This window comes from Anomaloglossus baeobatrachus, chromosome 2 (genome assembly GCF_048569485.1).
Source record: "Anomaloglossus baeobatrachus isolate aAnoBae1 chromosome 2, aAnoBae1.hap1, whole genome shotgun sequence".
Classification (NCBI taxonomy): Eukaryota; Metazoa; Chordata; class Amphibia; order Anura; family Aromobatidae; genus Anomaloglossus; species Anomaloglossus baeobatrachus.
The window spans coordinates 259,648,626-259,668,908 of NC_134354.1; the positions used below are offsets into that span (position 1 = coordinate 259,648,626).

The 20,283-nt window shown below is 44.5% G+C and overlaps 1 protein-coding gene across 4 annotated transcripts in view; it reads left to right on the plus strand.

Annotated features, from left to right (window-relative positions):
- Nucleotides 1–20,283, plus strand: part of DCAF6 (DDB1 and CUL4 associated factor 6) — a 254,186-nt gene that overhangs the window by 153,095 nt on the left and 80,808 nt on the right. For 3 of the 4 annotated variants that reach the window (XM_075335793.1, XM_075335790.1, XM_075335791.1), the window contains exon 12: nucleotides 16,501–16,557. The exons of the other annotated variant lie outside the window; for it this stretch is intronic. In XM_075335793.1, the coding sequence (XP_075191908.1) occupies nucleotides 16,501–16,557 (57 nt within the window). The remainder of the gene's footprint in view (nucleotides 1–16,500; nucleotides 16,558–20,283) is intronic. 4 annotated transcript variants of the gene reach the window in all.

The window sequence follows — 20,283 nt, forward strand, 5'->3', positions numbered from 1 at the left end:
TTTCTCCTGTTCACCCAAACTAAATAGACCCAAATGGTCATGATTCAGATGACAGCTATCAAAGTCATCTATTGTTCTTGTTAGATTCAGACCACAGCGCAGAATAGCTGAGTCTTTTTCATGTGAATGGGACTGATCTGCAGTATGCTTTATATAGCGTCAGCATATTCCGCATATTTTTTTTCCCAGATTTGTATTTACAGCATTACTTGAATGGTAAACATGATTCTGCAGATCAGTACGATTACAGGGATATCAAACCTCTGCAGTTGTTTTGGTTATTTATTTTTTTTTTTGTGGGGTAGGGGGGCAGGTGGGCCTGAGTGTCATTAGCATATTGTATCCAATGCTCTCACATCGGATGCTATACACTAGTGTGACCCCAGCCAAAGATTGATCCTGGCATATGACGCATCAATGATGACTAATAATAGGCCGTCAATTGACATATCTTGGATAACCTCTTGAAGACAAATAAAGGATTGGTCTTGAATAGCCTAAAGGGTGCTTTACACGCTGCGACATCGCTAGCAATCTCGTTAGCAATGTGACACGCTAGATCGCAGATGCGATATGCCGAGATTGCACATGTGACCGGCGCTATAAAAACGACCTATGTGCGATCTCGGCAAATCGCTTCTGAGATCTAGCGTGTCACATCGCTAATGAGATCACTAGCGACGTCTCAGCGTGTAAAGCACCCTTTAAAGGGATATTCCCATCTCCAACTATATAGTTGTTGTAATAATATGATTATCAAATAATTAAAAATGTAGTAGTATTCTTCTGCACAACAAAAAGATAGGAGGATCAGCACTTCCTTAAAATCGTATGTTCAATCTTTATTAGGGACAAAAGTATCCATTAAAAGCGATGTCCTCCATTAAAAATGTATAATTTCTTTGACGCGCTTCTGGCTATAAGCCTTTAGTCCTAATTCTTTTGATTCACTGTTGCTTACCTCATGTGCAGGGCATTGCAGGACCTTAAGTATCCATGGTTATGATAACGAGTGACTGTGACTATATGCCTGGTTGTAACCATGGATACCAAAAGTTCTGCAATGCCCTGCACAAGAGGTAAGCGACATAGGGAATCAGAAGAACTATACTAAATTTCTAATTGGAGGTATTTGCTAATATTATTATTACACCTGCTACATCCTGGGATAGGATCTTGGTGTTGGAAATACCCCTTTTAAGCACATAACATTATGACTATGTTCCTCAAGCTTTGAATTTGAACACTAAGGCTAAGACCCCACTTTGCGTTTCCACCTGCGTTTTAGGTGATTTTTAGGTCCATTTTGAGAAGCACCTTTTTCATGCCAAAAGGCATGCGTTTTAATTTTTCAGCAAAGTCTATGGAAAATGTGGATTTCCTGTCCGCACTTTGCGTTTCTAAACGCTGCGTTTAATTTGCATATTTTGTGGCAAAAACCATGCGTTCAAAGAAGCAGCATGTCAATTGTTTTTGCCATTTTGGGTGCGTTTTACTAACATTGAAGTAAGTGAGAAATGGCAAAAACCCAAGATTCCTTTAAATTCCTGCGTTTTACCTGCTTATGTGCAGAAAACATGCTTTTTGGACATTAAAATAATGATTTCATATGTCCCTTTACACACACACATAGTCCGACAATTAAATTAAAAAAAATTATAATTTATTGCTATTTTTGCAATAACTAGTATATTGCCGCTATAATTTTATTCAATATTTCTATTTTCTTTATTTGTAAAAATCTATGTGTTTCTTTTTTTTCTCTTTTTTTCATTGTGTTGGACAGATTAATCTTTATTTCTTTGTCGCTCCATTGGGAGACCCAGACAATTGGGTGTATAGGCTATGCCTCCGGAGGCCGCACAAAGTATTACACTAAAAGTGTAAAGCCCCTCCCCTTCTGCCTATACACCCCCCGTGCTCCCACGGGCTCCTCAGTTTTTTGCTTTGTGCGAAGGAGGCAGACATGCACGCACAGCTCCACAGATTAGTCAGCAGCAGCTGCTGACTATGTCGGATGGAAGAAAAGTGGGCCCATATAGGGCCCCCAGCATGCTCCCTTCTCACCCCACTCTTGTCGGCGGTGTTGTTAAGGTTGAGGTATCCATTGCGGGTACGGAGGCTGGAGCCCACATGCTGTTTTCCTTCCCCATCCCCCTCGGGGCTCTGGGTGAAGTGGGATCCTAATCGGTCTCCAGGCACTGAGGCCGTGCTCCATCCACAGCTCCTGAGGACTCTGCTGGATAGGAGCCGAGTATCGTTCAGGGACATGGCCCTGCTACTTGGAGGTACTCTGTGTCCCCGTGGGGACCGCGCACAGCAACACTCCAGCATTGCTGGGTGTGCTAGTGCACCGGGGACCGCGGCGCTGACCGTGTTAAATGTGCCATTACACACTGCAGCGTCGCTGAGTGTGTTTGTGTATGGGGACTACCGCGCTGACCGCCGCTGCCTTTGTTAACACTGCGGCGCGGCTGGGACTTGTAGTGCGCCGGGGACTTCCGCGCCGGCCGCGCTTGTACGGCGGCCGCGCTTATTACTCGAGTCCCCGGCTTTTGCGGCCTAGTCTTTTTTCCTCCCGCCCCCAACCCTGCCAGTCAGGGGAAGGGCGGGACGCTGCACAGGACGAGCAGCACTGAGGGCTGGAGCATGCTTTGCATACTCCACCCCTCTCACTGTGCACAGTGGGGCACCAGTTCCCGCACTTTCTGGGTCACGCCCACGGCTCCCTCCTCTCCTCAGGATGCCGGCAGCCATTCCTGTCAGCTCCTTGAACGCTGCAGAGGGGGACAGATTCTGGGAGACCCAGGCAGGGATTCTGGTAGCCTCACAACCGCTTTAAGCGGGTGGTAAGCAGCACCTGTGGTGCTAGCCCCATTTGTGCAGAAGTGTAATTATAAATTATATGTTTATAGGATATACTTTACACTGTATGGTGCACAGTTGATTCTGGCTATATACCCTATTGTGTTGCTCAGGGAAGACAACAGCATGGCGCCCACAAAAGGCAGGGGTGCCAAACCACAGGCTTACTATGCTGCCTGCGCCGCATGTACGACCCTGCTACCGGCAGGTTCCACTGACCCTCATTGTGTGCACTGCTCGGCCCCTGTGGCACTTACTCAGCCGGAGCCTCTGCTAAGGGGGGCCCAGGGGGAGCCACCTGCGGACACTGTCCAGGTGACAGGGACGGAGTTTGCAGTCTTTACGGATAAACTCTCTGAGACTATGGCTAAGATACTAGAAGCCTTGCAGTCCAGACCGGTATCTCAGCACAGGGGCACTGTTGAATCATTGCTCCCTGGCCCCCCTCAGTTGGACCAGCAAGGTCCCCCCGGGGTGTCTCATAGATCCCAGGGTGAGGTCTCTGACACAGACCCCAGCCCCAGACCGACTAAGCGAGCTCGCTTGGAAATTCCCTCGACATCTTCATATTGTTCAGGGTCTCAGCGGGGGGAATCTCTGGATGATGAAGCGGAGACAGCTGATCAGGATTCTGATCCTGAGGCCGCTCTCAATCTTGATACTCCTGACGGGGACGCCATAGTGAACGATCTTATTGCGTCCATCAATCAAATGTTGGATATTTCTCCCTCAGCTCCTCCAGTGGAGGAGTCAGCTTCTCAGCAGGAGAAATTCCGTTTCAGGTTTCCCAAGCGTACACCGAGTATGTTTCTGGACCACTCTGATTTCAGAGAGGCAGTCCAGAATCACCGTGCTTGTCCAGATAAGCGTTTTTCTAAGCGCCTTAAGGATACACGTTATCCCTTTCCCCCTGACGTGGTCAAAGGTTTGACTCGGTGTCCCAAGGTGGATCCTCCAATCTCCAGACTGGCGGCTAGATCCATACTGGCAGTGGAAGATGGGGCTTCACTCAAAGATGCCACTGACAGGCAGATGGAGCTCTGGTTGAAATCCATCTATGAAGCTATCGGCGCTTCTTTTGCCCCAGCATTCGCAGCCGTATGGGCGCTACAAGCTATCTCAGCAGGTCAAGCGCAAATTGACGCAGCCACACGCACGTCCGCGCCGCAGGTGGCGTCCATAACCGCTCAGACGTCGGCATTTGCATCTTACGCTATTAATGCTGTCCTGGACTCTGCGAGCCGTACGGCGGTTGCAGCCGACAATTCGGTGGTACTCCGCAGGGCCTTGTGGCTACGGGAATGGAAGGCAGATTCTGCTTCCAAAAAGCGCTTAACCAGTTTGCCGATTTCTGGCGACCGATTGTTTGGCGAGCGTTTGGATGAAATCATCAAACAATCCAAGGGAAAGGATACATCCTTACCCCAGCCCAAACCGAACATACCCCAACAGAGGAGGGGGCAGTCGAGGTTTCTGTCCTTTCGGGGCGCGGGCAGGTCCCAATTCTCCTCGTCCAAAAGGCCTCAGAAGGATCAGAGGAACTCCGATTCATGGCGGTCTAAGTCACGTCCTAAAAAGACCACCGGAGGTGCCGCTACCAAAGCGGCTTCCTCATGACTTTCGGCCTCCTCACTCCGCATCCTCGGTCGGTGGCAGGCTCTCCCGCTTTTGCGACACCTGGCTGCCACGGGTAAAAGACCGTTGGGTGAGAGACATTCTGTCTCACGGTTACAAGATAGAGTTCACCTCTCGTCACCCGACTCGATTCTTCAGGTCATCCCCGCCTCCCGAGCGAGCCGAGGCTCTTCTGCAGGCGCTGGGCACTCTGAAGGCAGAAGGAGTGGTGGTCCTGGTTCCTCTGCAGCAACAGGGTCACGGTTTTTACTCCAACCTGTTTGTGGTTCCAAAGAAGGACGGGTCTTTCCGTCCCGTCCTGGACCTGAAACTGCTCAACAAACACGTAAAGACCAGGCGGTTCCGGATGGAATCCCTCCGCTCCGTCATCGCCTCAATGTCCCAAGGAGATTTCCTTGCATCGATCGATATCAAAGATGCTTATCTCCACGTACCGATTGCTCCAGAGCACCAGCGCTTCTTGCGCTTCGCCATAGGAGACGAACACCTGCAGTTCGTGGCACTGCCGTTCGGCCTGGCAACAGCCCCACGGGTTTTCACCAAGGTTATGGCGACTGTAGTAGCGGTCCTCCACTCTCAGGGTCACTCGGTGATCCCTTACTTGGACGATCTGCTGATCAAGGCACCCTCTCAAGAGGCATGCCAACACAGCCTCGACGCTACTCTGGAGACTCTCCAGAGTTTCGGGTGGATCATCAATTTTCCAAAGTCAAATCTGACACCGGCCCAATCGCTGACATATCTTGGCATGGAGTTTCATACCCTCTCAGCGATAGTGAAACTTCCGCTGATCAAGCAGCGTTCACTACAGAAAGGGGTGCAATCTCTCCTCCAAGGTCAGGCACACCCCTTGAGGCGCCTCATGCACTTCCTGGGGAAGATGGTGGCAGCAATGGAGGCAGTCCCTTTCGCGCAGTTTCACCTGCGTCCTCTTCAATGGGACATCCTACGCAAATGGGACAGGAAGCCGACGTCCCTCGACAGGAACGTCTCACTCTCTCAGGCGACCAAAGCTTCCCTTCGGTGGTGGCTTCTTCCCACTTCATTATCGAAGGGGAAATCCTTCCTACCCCCATCCTGGGAGGTGGTCACGACGGACGCGAGTCTGTCAGGGTGGGGAGCGGTCTTTCTCCACCACAGGGCTCAGGGTACGTGGACCCAGCAAGAGTCCGCACTTCAGATCAATGTTCTGGAGATACGGGCAGTGTATCTTGCCCTGAAAGCGTTCCAGCAGTGGCTGGAAGGCAAGCAAATCCGAATTCAGTCGGACAATTCCACAGCGGTGGCATACATCAACCACCAAGGCGGCACACGCAGTCGGCAAGCCTTCCAGGAAGTCCGGCGGATTTTGATGTGGGTGGAAGCCACGGCCTCCACCATCTCTGCAGTTCACATCCCAGGCGTGGAAAACTGGGAAGCAGATTATCTCAGTCGCCAGGGCATGGACGCAGGGGAATGGTCCCTTCACCCGGACGTGTTTCAGGAGATCTGTTGCCGCTGGGGGGTGCCGGACGTCGACCTCATGGCGTCCCGGCACAACAACAAGGTCACGGCATTCATGGCACGTTCTCACGATCACAGAGCTCTGGCGGCAGACGCCTTAGTTCAAGATTGGTCGCAGTTTCAACTCCCTTATGTGTTTCCTCCGCTGGCACTGTTGCCCAGAGTGTTACGCAAAATCAGGGCCGACTGCCGCCGCGCCATCCTCGTCGCTCCAGACTGGCCAAGGAGGTTGTGGTACCCGGATCTGCGGCATCTCACGGTCGGCCAACCGTGGGCACTACCAAACCGACCAGACTTGCTGTCTCAAGGGCCGTTTTTCCATCTGAATTCTGCGGCCCTCAACCTGACTGTGTGGCCATTGAGTCCTGGATCTTAGCGTCTTCAGGATTATCTCAAGAGGTCATTGCCACTATGAGACAGGCTAGGAAACCAACGTCCGCCAAGATCTACCACAGGACGTGGAAAATATTCTTGTCGTGGTGCTCTGATCAGGGTTTTTCTCCCTGGCCATTTGCCTTGCCCACTTTTCTGTCCTTTCTTCAATCCGGATTGGAAAAGGGTTTGTCGCTCGGCTCCCTTAAGGGACAAGTCTCTGCGCTCTCTGTGTTTTTTCAGAAGCGCCTGGCCAGACTTCCACAGGTACGCACGTTCCTGCAGGGGGTTTGTCACATCGTCCCTCCTTACAAACGTCCGTTAGAACCCTGGGATCTGAACAGGGTGCTGATGGTTCTTCAGAAACCACCGTTCGAGCCAATGAGGGATATTTCTCTCGCACGCCTTTCGCAGAAAGTGGTTTTCCTAGTTGCAGTCACTTCACTTCGGAGAGTGTCTGAGCTAGCAGCGTTGTCATGCAAAGCCCCTTTCCTGGTGTTTCACCAGGACAAGGTGGTCCTGCGTCCGGTTCCGGAATTTCTCCCTAAGGTGGTATCCCCCTTTCATCTCAATCAGGATATCTCCTTACCCTCTTTTTGTCCTCATCCAGTTCACCAATGTGAAAAGGATTTGCACTTCTTAGATCTGGTGAGAGCACTCAGATTCTACATTTCTCGTACGGTGCCCCTGCGCCGCTCGGATGCACTCTTTGTCCTTGTCGCTGGCCAGCGTAAAGGGACACAAGCTTCCAAATCAACCCTGGCTCGGTGGATCAAGGAACCAATTCTCGAAGCTTATCGTTCCTCGGGGCTTCCGGTTCCCTCAGGGCTGAAGGCCCATTCTACCAGGGCCGTGGGAGCGTCCTGGGCCTTGCGGCACCAGGCTACGGCTCAGCAGGTGTGTCAGGCAGCTACCTGGTCGAGCCTGCACACTTTCACGAAACACTATCAGGTGCATACCTATGCTTCGGCGGATGCCAGCCTAGGTAGGCGAGTCCTTCAGGCGGCGGTTGCCCACCTGTAGGACGGAGCCGTTACGGCTCTATTATGAGGTATTATTTACCCACCCAGGGACTGCTTTTGGACGTCCCAATTGTCTGGGTCTCCCAATGGAGCGACAAAGAAGAAGGGAATTTTGTTTACTTACCGTAAATTCCTTTTCTTCTAGCTCCAATTGGGAGACCCAGCACCCGCCCCTGTTTTTTTGTGTACACATGTTGTTCATGTTGAATGGTTTCAGTTCTCCGATATTCCTTCGGATTGAATTTACTTTAAACCAGTTTATAATTTTTTATCCTCCTTCTTGCTTTTGCACCAAAACTGAGGAGCCCGTGGGAGCACGGGGGGTGTATAGGCAGAAGGGGAGGGGCTTTACACTTTTAGTGTAATACTTTGTGCGGCCTCTGGAGGCATAGCCTATACACCCAATTGTCTGGGTCTCCCAATTGGAGCTAGAAGAAAAGGAATTTACGGTAAGTAAACAAAATTCCCTTCTTAGCAGTGTCTTGATGTTCAAAACGCATCTGTCAAAACGCAGGTGAAAAAGCAGGTAAAAAGCGCTGAAAACGCATCTAAAACGCGGTAAATACGCATGCGTTTTCAGCGCTAAATTTCTGAAAAAGGCAACTTTGGTCTAATCAATTAAGCCAAAAACGTGCGTTTAGAACTGCAAGTAGATGAACGCAAAGTGGGGTCTTAGCCTAAGAAGGAAATGTGGAGTTATGGAAGTCTCAGGATTGATAGACATGTTAATGATGTGGAAATGATTTAAAAAATGCAAACTAAATTTTTTAACCATTTCAATTCATCCAGTATCTTGTATGACTGTCAGAAGTACTCACACGCCTTGGCAAGCCATCAGTGAGGCCATTAATGGTTGTCTCATGAATGTTCCACAATTCTGAATGCGCTTGGGTACACAAATTGTCAAGTCCACTGGGTGCAGCTTCCTTTTGTTATTGCTGACCAGTGACACCTCAGATGAGCCCTTCATGACCGGCCGATTTTGCACTTTTCGATTTTATTTTTTTTTTTTTAGCCATTCTTGTTCAGAGAGACGTAAGTTTTTTTATTTTTCAGTCAATATGGTCATGTAAGGGCTCGTTTTTTGCAGAACAAACTGTACTTTTAAATGAAACCATTAGTTTTACCATATAGTGTACTGAAAAACGTTTACCGATCAGATTAATTGATTTTATAGTTTGACACATCGGGCATTTCTGAACGCCGCGATACCAAATGTGTGTGTATTTTTTCTTTTTTTTTTAACCCTTTAATTTTCAAGGGGGCCAAAGGAGGGTGATTTGAACTTTTTAGGTTTTTTAATTTTTTTTAAACTTTTTTTTAATTTTTTTTTATTTTACTAGGTCTCCTAAGGGACTATAACGATCAGCAGTCTGATCGCTCATTCTTTTCTCCCGATCAGAGCAGCATCACTCAGACAGGGAGAAATGATCATCTCTTGTAAGAAGCAGCACTTGGCTGTTTCTTACAGGACCTGAGTCATGTGAGTACAGGAGTTCTCACATGACTTTGTGCTACCATGACAACCACCGGATCCACATGATCACGTCACGTGACTTCCGGTATCGGGCGGCGAGTACGGATCTGGGCGGCACGGTGGCTCAGTGGTTAGCACTGCAGTCTTGCAGCGATGGGGTCCTGGGTTCAAATCCCACCAAGGACAACATCTGAAAGGAGTTTCTCCCCGTGTTTGCGTGGGTTTCCTCCGGGTTCTCCGGTTTACTCCCACACTCCAAAGACATACAGACAGGGACTCTAGATTGTGAGCCCCAATGGGGACAGTGTTGCCAATGTATGTAAAGCGCTGTGGAATTAATAGCGCTATATAAATGAATAAAATTATTATTATTACAGATGTTGTTGTTTAATATGGCGCTGTCTCATCAAGATGTAACAATCAATGCAATTATGAGTTATTCATATACATGGAATAAAGACTAGAAGAGTCCAAGTACTGTACATTATATTACCCAACATCACAATTCTGGGAGTAGGACTGGTGTGATATTCTCTCGTGAAATCCTCTTCATGGTGTTGCCCACGTTGTCTTCAGACCATTCTCCAGCTAGAAATTGTGTAACTAATTTTTGGGTGCATTTTCTCTACTTATAGCTACTTATGAAAATAAAAGGTGATAAGAGGTGAAAGCAAAATTTTAGTTTAGTTTTTTTTATTCCACTTTCAACCCTTCAGGTGTTTCACAGGAATTGCAGTTTTATACTCTTTCAGGGGTGCAGTTTATAGAAATTCTTCAAAGTGACTTGCTTCAAAAGGGAAGTGGTCCCTAAAAGTTTTTTATTTATGTATTTTATTTTTTTTTTTTTAAATAAAAACTGCAGCTAAAATTGTAAGCATTCTATCATCCTACCCCAAAAAAATTAAACGTTTGAAAATTGCAAATTTTTTTTTTTTAAATTAAAATGAAATGTACGCATAGCATATTACACTAAATATACAACTAATGTAACTTACAATGTGTCATGAAAAAAAGTAGCTCAGAATCATTGGGCTATGTAAGAGCATTTCAAAGCTACTACCACATAAACTGACATGTCACATTTGATCCACGGTCCACAAAAGCAAAAAGTGGCCTTAAAAAGGACCTTTTACCAAGTTTTTACATGCTGAACTGGACATAGTGTATTAATGGCTAGGGAATGGAATAAAACATTTTTTTTTTAACTGTAAATTTCATTTCTTTGTTGCAGAGATATTCGCGATTAAAGTAGTTGGTACATTAATGAGTTAACTTTTTTTCATGATTGGTCCAAGAGGGTCACTCGAGGCTTAGGGGTACTTCACACACAGCGAGATCGCTACTGAGATCGCTGCTGAGTCACGGTTTTTGTGACCTCATTAGCGATCTCGCTGTGTGTGACACTGAGCAGCGATCTGGCTCCTGCTGTGAGATCGCTGCTCGTTACACACAGTGCTGGTTCGTTTTTTTATTGTTGCTCTCCCGCTGATAAGCACACATCGCTGTGTATGACAGCGAGAGAGCAACAATCCTGAATGTGAAGGGAGCAGGAGCCGGCGTCTGACAGCCTGCGGTAAGCTGTAACCAAGGTAAACATCGGGTAACCAAGGTGGTTACCCGATATTTACCTTCGTTACCAGCCTCCGCAGCTCTCACGCTGCCAGTGCCGGCTCCTGCTCCCTGCACACGCTAAGTTAAGCGGTGTGAGCTGGTAACTAAGGTAAACATCGGGCAACCATACCCGATGTTTACCTTAGTTACCAGTGTCCGCAGCTTCCAGACGCCGGCTCCGTGCAAGCGCAGCGTCGCTTGCACGTCGCTGCTGGCTGGGGGCTGGTCGCTGGTGAGATCTGCCTGTTTGACAGCTCACCAGCGACCATGTAGCGATGCAGCAGCGATCCTGACCAGGTCAGATCGCTGGTTGGATAGCTGCTGCATCGCTAAAGTGTGAAGGTACCCTTATACTTCCTCTATTTGTATAATGTGATAATGACCAATCATAAGCAGACAGCATCACCCAAAGGAAAAAACGCAATAAATAAAAAAGCTCAAAATTCACTTTTACAAAAACACTTAAAGGGAACCTATTAGGTCCCCCATGCCCTCCAACCCAGCAGCATTCATATCTGTCTGACAAAGTTACCTAACCAGCCCTGTATAATGCTATTCACTAAAATCAATGTTTAAAAAAAGGATTTAAACTCCTCTGTCCCTATGCTCATTAGGACTCTTGACTAGTCGATGGGGCGTTGTTTCCCCAGACTCGTCGGTACGCACCTGTGGGAGTGATAGCATGATTCCATCAAGCCCACACCCAGCTCCTGGTCTCGTGCACGCAACTTTGTTTACTGACATTGACCTCTGAAGCGGGGTGTACGTGACCCGGATTCAGCTAGGCAAACTGCGCATGATCGGAAAAAAAGCTTCTGGACTTTCGATCATGCGCAGTGCGCCTCTGAAGCTGGAACAGGTACACCCTGCTTCAGAGGAAATTATCATGTTATCACACCCACAGGGGCATGATAACATGGAAAGAGGGTCAACTAGTCATGGGGACTAAAGGCCCCTTTACACTAAACAACTTACCAGCGATCCCAACAACGATACAACCTGATAGGGATCGCTGGTAAGTTGCTAGGAGGTTGCTGGTGAGAGGTCACACAGTCAGACGTTCCAGCGATCCCACCAGCAACCTGACCTGGCAGGGATCGCTGGAGCATCGCTACACGGGTTGCTGGTGAGCTGTCACCAGCAACCAGTGACCAGCCCCCAGCCAGCAGCGACGCACTGAAGCGATGCTGCGCTTGGTAACTAAGGTAAATATCGGATAACCAACCCGATATTTACCTTGGTTACCAGCGCACGCAGCTACACGTGCAGAGAGCAGGGAGCAGCGCACACTGCTTAGCGCTGGCTCCCTGCTCTCCTAGTTACAGCACACATGGGGTTAATTACCCGATGTGTACTCTGCTACACGTGCAAGGAGCAGGAGCCGGCACTGACAGTGAGAGCGGCGGAGGCTGGTAACGAAGGTAAATATCGGGTAACCAAGGACAGGGCTTCTTTGTTACCCGATGTTTTCCGTGGTTACCAGTGTCCGCAGAAGCCGGCTCCTGCTGCCTGCACATTTAAGTCCCCTTTACACACTGAGACTTTCTAGCGATCATGCTGCACAGCGGGAAACAAAGGACCAAAGAATGGTCCTGAACGATTTGTAGCGATCAGCAACTTCACAGCAGGGGCCAGGTCGCTGATGTGTTTCACACACTGCAATGTCGCTGGGGAGGTCGCTGTAACGTCACAAAACCGGTGACGTTACAGCGATGTCGTTTGCGATGTTGCAGTGTGTAAAGCCACCTTAACGCCCCATCGACTAATCACAGGCCTAATTAGCTTAGGAACAGTGGAGTTTAAAAATCCTTTTTTTAAATATTGAGTTTAGAGAATAGCATCAGAAAGGGCTGGTAAGGCAGGGAATTTTATAATATAGATACAAATGCTGCTGGGTTGGAGGGCATAGGGGATCTGACAGGTTTTCTTTTAGACAGTGACAATCATTTTTCTTTTTTTTTTCCTATATCCGTAGTACTTGTGAAAATGAGCAACTTTGTCATTTCTTTTGTTTCTCAATATTCTCAATTCACAGATAAAGGCTATAGTAAGCGAGGACAGATTTTTAGATTACTGAGACAGGAGATGACCCACGGTTGTAAACGTCCACCATTCAGCTGCATAGAAGTTTAAGGGGTTGTCCCACTAACAAAGCTCATTTTAATCAATAGATCATGGCGGAATAATAATTTTACATAATTACATGTGTTTAAAAAAAAAAAGTTCCAGTGCTGAGGGTATAGCATGAGATCACAAATAATTCTTTCTTTGAGGGAAAACCTTTTTTAAAAACAGGCAGGTAAATGTTTTACCTCACAAAAAGAATCAGCTTCTGTAATGTCCTTTTACTCTCCTTTGTGTCCTCCCCTATCGAGATGTGGTATGGTCAGATCGTGTTCCTGTACGGTGAGACACAGCCATTACACAGTACATAGCAGGGACACATATATACGGTAAGATTACCTCAGCACAGGAACATGTTTTTAACCCCTTCACGACCATGGACGGATATATCCGTCATGGTGCGTGTCCCGTTAAGCCCCGCCCCCTGCCGCGGGCAGGCGGCGGCGGTCGGCACACATATCAGCTGTTTTCAACAGCTGACATGTGTGCCTGCTAGCCACGGGTGGAATCTCTTCCACCCGCGGCCATTAACCCCTTAAATCTTGCTGCCAAAGTCTGGCAGCAAGATCTAAATGCGCTCGGCCATGTATTTTTTACTTACCGCCGCCCCCACCGGAAGTCACGTGCGTGATCACGTGACTATCGGTGGATGCCATCGTAGCACAGGGTTATGTGATGAGCCTGCAGCTATGATGTTTCACTTTCGTTTTCCCTCGGCACGGAACAGAGGGAAAAAGAAAGTGACTGTATCTGCTGTTTACAGCTGTATAGCTGTGATCAGCTGATGGATAATAGCGATCGGATTGCTGATCGCTATAACCCCGTAGGGGGACTAGTAAAATTAAAAAAAAATTTAAAAAATAAAATAAAAAAACCAAAAACCTAAAAGTTCAAATCACCCCCATTGAAAATTAAAGGGTTAAAAAATAAATAAATATACACATATTTGGTATCGCCGTGTTCAGAAATGCCCGATCTATCAAAATATAAAATCAATTAATCTGATTGGTAAATGGCGTAGTGGCAAAAAAAATCCAAACGCCAAAATTACGTTTTTTGGTCACCGCAAGTTTTACGCAAAATGCAATAAGCGGCGATCAAAACGTAGCATCTGCGCAAAAATGGTACCATTAGAAACGTCAGCTCGAGACGCAAAAAATAAGCAGTCACTGAGCCATAGATCCCAAAAAATAAGAACGCTACGTGTTGTGCAAAACGTGCGCCACTTTTATTGGACAAACTTGTGAATTTTTTTTAACCCCTTAGATACAAGTAAACCTATACATGTTTGGTGTCTACAAACTCGCACCGACCTCAGGCATCATACCCACACATCAGTTTTACCATATAGTGAACACCGTGAATAAAACATTCCAAAAACTATTGTGCCATCACACTTTTTTTGCAATTTTTCCGCATTTGGAATTTGTTTGCCATTTTCCAGTACACCATATGGTAAAACTTATGGTTTGATTTAAAAGTACAACTTGTCCCGCAAAAAACAAGCCCTCATATGGCAAGATTGACGGAAAAATAAAAAAGTTACGGCTCTCGGAAGAAGGGGAGCAAAAAACAAAAACGCAAAAACGGAAAGTGCCCCGGGGCTGAAGGGGTTAAACACATCCAGTTGTGGAAATTATTATTATTGCAAGATCCACTGATTAATATCAACTTTAAAATTTACTTTATTCTTGGTAAAACTCTTTAATCAGTTGTTCTCTATGCATAGGCTGCCATTGTACTAGAAAACATATTGCGTTCTTTTATAGATTGATGTAGTACTGAGAACAATCAATTTACGCAAGCTTAATATCATTTTACATAGTGAACAAACGTCTTGTTCGTTGGGCAGCGGATTAGGCTATGTGCGCACAGTGCGTTTTTCGCGGCGTTTTTGCGCGTATTTCTGGTGCTTTTTTGCCTCAAAACTGCAGGACTTTGCTTCCCCAGTCTAAGAGTTTTCATTTTTGCTGTCCGCACACATCTGTTTTTTTTACCTGCGTTTTTGAGTAAAAAAAAAAAATGGACATGTCAGTTCTTTCCTGCGTTTTTCTGCGTTTTCCCCCCATGCAATGCATTGGAAAAACGCAGCAAAACACAGAGATCAAAAACGCAGCAAAACGCAGAGATCAAAAACGCAGCAAAACACAGCCAAAAACGCACCAAATCGCGGCAAAACCGCATGCGTTTTTTTATGCGTTTTTTCGACGCAAGTGCGTTTTTGTGCGTTTTTAGCGGCCAAAAACGCACAAAAACGCAGCGTCAAAAAGACGCAGTGTGCAAACCTAGCCTTAGCAGTCTGTGTACATTGACTGAATAGATATGAGTGTTCTTAGGAACATTGTTTTAGGCTAATCGGCTGATGTAAATGCTTGCTTATCTGATTTCATGAGACTTGGGCTATGTTCAAACAGTGCATCTTTTCTACCCACAAAGATGTAGCGTTTTGGGCCATAAAAAAACGCCCCATGGCAAAAATACATGCAGGGGTTTTTTTACATGATTTTTGCCATGTTTTTACTGCATTTTGTCAAATCTGTTGACTGGAAAAACAGAAATCTCATAGACTTTGGAGGGGAAAGGAAATATGTGTATTTTGGTTCATCTTTGTGACCTTAAATGCACCAAAAATGCAATAAAAGATGCACTGTGTGAACATAACCTTACTAAACTATTTGTTGAAATTCATCTCATTTACAGGAAATACTTTTTATTTAGTTATATTTTTTTATGTTACCTTACAAGGAAACTGTGTTTTTTCTTTTTGCTGTTACCCTTTATATTTAGGATTCAAGGATTAAAGGGAACTAACTAGTAAGACCCGACACGCATATTCCATTCTTGTTGCACCTGTCAATCAAATATCAGTGCATTGCTGAAACTTTACTTGCACATATTTCTGAAATAAAACATCCAATCTCTGAAGAAAAGGTATGCTTACTTTCAGCATCCTAGTGCCAGTTTACTTTATATAGAAAATCCTGCTGGTTGGTTCTCTTTAATGGTAAAAAAAAAAGAATCATTTTTTAAAAAATTTAGGGCCCAATTCATCATTTGCAATTTCTTGAAGTCACTTTCCTTCTTTTGTCTTGTTATATTTGCTAATGTATTTTCACTGTAAATTCTTAAAAATGGTGCACGCAGTTCTTGAATTGGCGCAAAATAAAAATTGCTCTTTATTTTCTTTGCCCTTTATTTATGACTTTTTAGCACTGAAAATTGCAAATTCTTTAAAAAGTTGTACATTTTGTTTAAAAAAATGCACCAACTTTTGAACTCTGCCAGAAACCTTACTCCGGGAAGGGACTAGTTTTGAGTTGTGCCAAAAAATTACGACACTTAACAAAAGTCGTATTTCATGATTCTGTTTAAAACTTCTAGATGAGCAAAGTTTGGGAAAATTTCAAAGGCAGCTTAAAGACAATTTAAAGAATGGAGCTAAATATGTAGAAAAAAAGGTGGAAATACTAAAGTCACTAAAAAGGAGCAAATAACTCCAGAATAGAGGAGAAACCACGATGATGAATCGATGTCATAGAATAAGAGATGTAGTGAAATACAAAGCAAAAATGACTACAGCCCACCTTCTCCAGCCTCTCTAGCAATATTCTTACTATATGGTCATTATTTACTTCACTACATAGAAGACTAGGCATGGCTTCTGTTATCTTTCATGCTGCAAATCACAGTAGAAACCCAAGTTACATCCTCACATTTTTACTCCAAATTCTCCTAGAAATCGGCAGAGCAGTCTTTTTTTATTTACCAAACATTGGCGTATCAACATACCGTATTCTTACCTTTTCGCACGACTATAAAACATATCTTTTATTCAATGAAAAAAATATTTTAACTGTTCTGAAGCGGCCTGAAATATAATTCTTGTTTCAGATTCTACTTCTATGCTTAGCAAAAACCTTGGATCCATGTCACTTGATGAAGGACGGGGTGCGTGGTCTACAAATCTTGCAGGATAGTATAAGTGTGGGTTTTACCTGAGTGTTGCATTAGCTTATAGGTGGCAGTTGTACAGTAACTCATTTTACTGAGTATTTTAGAGCATTAAAATACATTTTTAAAGAAGACTTTCACCAGCTTGAGCATGTGAAAATGGCCACATCATGGAATATTGGCTGCAGAACTGAATAAAGCATATAAATATATAAAAAATTAAATATATATATATATATATATATATATATATATATATATATATATATATATATAATAATATATATGTATATTTATATATACATTTTTTTATTATTTTTTTGTTTGTTTCTCCTCTCCGTTGTAAACATATTAGCTTGTAAAGTTCTAATACATAAGCCCAGCTGGGCTTTATTAGTCATTCTCTGGAGGCTTGTACGTCTTTCTCTATATGACATTGACTACAGGTGGATGAAGAAACTGGGCCCTCACAATAGCTAAGACTGGGCTTCATCCTATATGAGATGTAATGACAAACCGCCAGATCTTTGCTGATTTCACATGATTTTAAGTTCTGGGAATAGAGCAGAGAAGAGAATACTTACTAATAGTTCTTTAGCTTTCATCTGATAGCACTCACTTTGGGGGGAGGAGCAGTACGGCAGAGCTGAACTCGGTCTTATTATAAACACCTCTGCAGCTGCATCTCTTCTCACAGTGTTGTCACTTTTGCTGTATCCTCTCCCCACACAGTGACTGCTTTGAGATGAAGTCTGAATGGTCAGTAATTACACTTATCTCTGCTCTACTTCCCCCACTTGTAATTATTCTGCAGTGAGATCATTGAGGAGATCATACAGTAATTACATGTCTCACACAAGAGAAAGCCTGTTCTCCGCTATTGTTGAGGCATTTTCTTTTTTCCCCTGTATGTGGCTGCCTGCTTTTGATTGGTAATCTTCATTCAGATGAAAGCATATATGCCCCAGAGAAAAATCTCTGATGTTCAGTTGGACTTTAAAAATATAAAAGCTATGTTTCATTCAGCTTGTCAGCCTCTATTCCATTACTTGGCCAGTTTGACGTCCTTAAACTGGTAAGAGTTAGGGGTTTTTCAAAACTGTATTGAAATTGGAGATGAGCGGACCCGAGGTTCAGTGTTTATACCAAACAAAGATTTTGCACAAAAAGCAAAGTTCGTATTTGGAGTTTTGATGCTTTACGTATGAACACCACTCGAGTATCGTTGTGCTCAGGTTTGCTCAGTGCTCAGCCCAGTGTGAGCTGTTTGCAGTGTTTGAACACCTCGCATTGGGGGTAACAGCATGATCGGATGTAGTGTGCACCCCCCAAAAAAAAATGGAAAAGCCCCCGCCCCCTGAATTGATCTGTTTATAGCTGGCTGCATGTGGACAGGGCACCTGAACTGCCCAATTAGTGACTTCCATTGGGGTTCAAGTCAAGTTTGGGTCCTAAACCAATCTTAATGTAAAGTTTGGCTGAACCCGCCGAACCAAACTTCCATGGGTCCGCTCATCTCTAAATTAAATGGTATAAAATAAAGTGACCTAGAATCAGTCTTTGTCATCCATTGACTCCAGCTCCTTCCTCTGGTATTCCCTGCTGATCCCTTTTTACTTCTGTAGATATAGAATGCATTCCATTCACTCTGCTGAAAATTATTGGCCATAGTGGTGATCCTGCAATGTGCGTCATGTGCACAAAGACAGCATTTCATCGCTGTTTGACATAAATGGAGACCATGGGAAACCACCTCACTAAAGGTGCTGGAGCCAGTGGAGGATTTAAGGATAGTCTGTCAACACAGAATGTCTGTTCAAACCAAATATAGACATTCAGTGCACCTTTGGCATGGTTAAACATTTACGTGCACCTTCCCACCTACTTTTTTTTTTCCTCTTTCTCTACCCTGCCCCCTTCTATATTGATTTACAGCTTTGGCTTTACGGAGACAGAGAAAAGTGGAGATTAATCGAAAACCAGTAGGTCGGAAGTTGCACTGAACCGTTTTGCTACGCCAAGGGTACACCGAGCACCTATGCGTGGTTTGAACAGTCATGTGCTGAGTCCCTTTAGTAGATGAGTAAAGAGTCACGGCCAAAAGTTTTGAGACTGACACAATTGTTGGTTTTGTCAAAGTTTTCTACTTTTAGTGTTTTTAGATCTTTTAGTCATATGTCTCTATGTACTGAAGTACAATTATAAGCATTGCAAAGGCTCAATATATACAATGTTGACTCTTATCTTTAAAGAATTCTACACATTCTGAACTTGGCATGCTGGATACCTTCTAGGCCAAATTCTGACTATTGGCACCTCATTCTTGCCTAATCAGTGCTTCGATTTTATCACAATTTGTGTGATTTTGTATGTTCACCCCTTTTTTTTTGAGGAGTGGCCACAGGTTCTCAATGGGATTGAGATCTGGGGATTTTCCTGGGGACTTTGTTATAACTTTTGCCCTGTGTCATTGTGATCCATCATGCTGGAAAAAGCATTGTACATGACTAAATTGTAATAGGATCATTGGGAGAAGTTGTTTGTCAATGATGTTTAGATACCATTCTTTATTCATAGTTGTTCTTCTTAGGCAAAATTATCTGTGAACCCATTCCCTTGAATGAAAAGTAATTCCACACATGAATGGTCTCAGGATGCTTAAAGGGAACCAATCACCAGGATTTTCGTATATAAGCTAAATCCAGTGCTATACTGGCACTATCAGGCTGATTATCTGCATACCATTAGTGGTCAGCTCGGATGTTTGGGCTTTCATATCCAAAAAAGTAAAGTTTAAAAAAAAAAATCGGCAGCTGCTTGAGTGGCTGTTGCAATGGAGCAGATAATATATTCATAGTTATCTTTGTCCTCCTGTTAGAATTAGCATAAGTATTATACAAACTATTTACTTTGTTGCAGGACCTGTGTGAGGTCATACCCATGTGACCTGGTATCCAGCTTTGTTGGCTGAGGCCCCGCCCCTTCTGGTCACATGGGTATGACCTCACACAGGTCCTGCTAGCAAAGTGAATCATTTGTATAATACTTATGCTAATTCTAACAGAGGCAGGGGATAACTATGAATATATGATCTGATCCTCAGCTGCTGTCACTCAAGAAGCAGCTCATTTTATAAACTTTACTTTTTTTGGATTTCAAAGCCTTAACATCCGAGCTGACCACTAAAGGTATGTAGAGAATCAGCCTGATAGTGCCAGTACAGCACTGGCTTTAGCTTATATACGACAATCCTGGTGATTGGTTCCTTTTATCTGTGTCATGACACATGGCTTGTAGTAGCGCTCATCTTCTCTTGTTAAGACAACCATGTTTTCAGATGTTCTAGCCTGAAGGGGCTTCATCAGAGAAAATAACCTTTATAAAAAATTCAAGGATTTGACAACAGAAGACCAGGGTAATGTTATTTTCTCTGATGAAGCACAATAGAAAAAAAAATGTAATTTTTGGGCCTATGCACAGGAAACTCCCCAGATTTCAAACTGATTAAGAACCTCAAAAAGTGAATGAACAGATAAAAACACAAATTGTGATGAACTCCAAGCACTGATTAGATAAGAAGGAGTTGCCAGGTGTCTGAATTTGGCCCAGAAACTGGTTTACAGCATACCAGCGAGATCTATAGAAATCTTGAAAAATAAGGGTCAACATTATCAATACTGAGTATTTGCATAAACTTGATTTGTATTTGTCAATGAAAGTGTA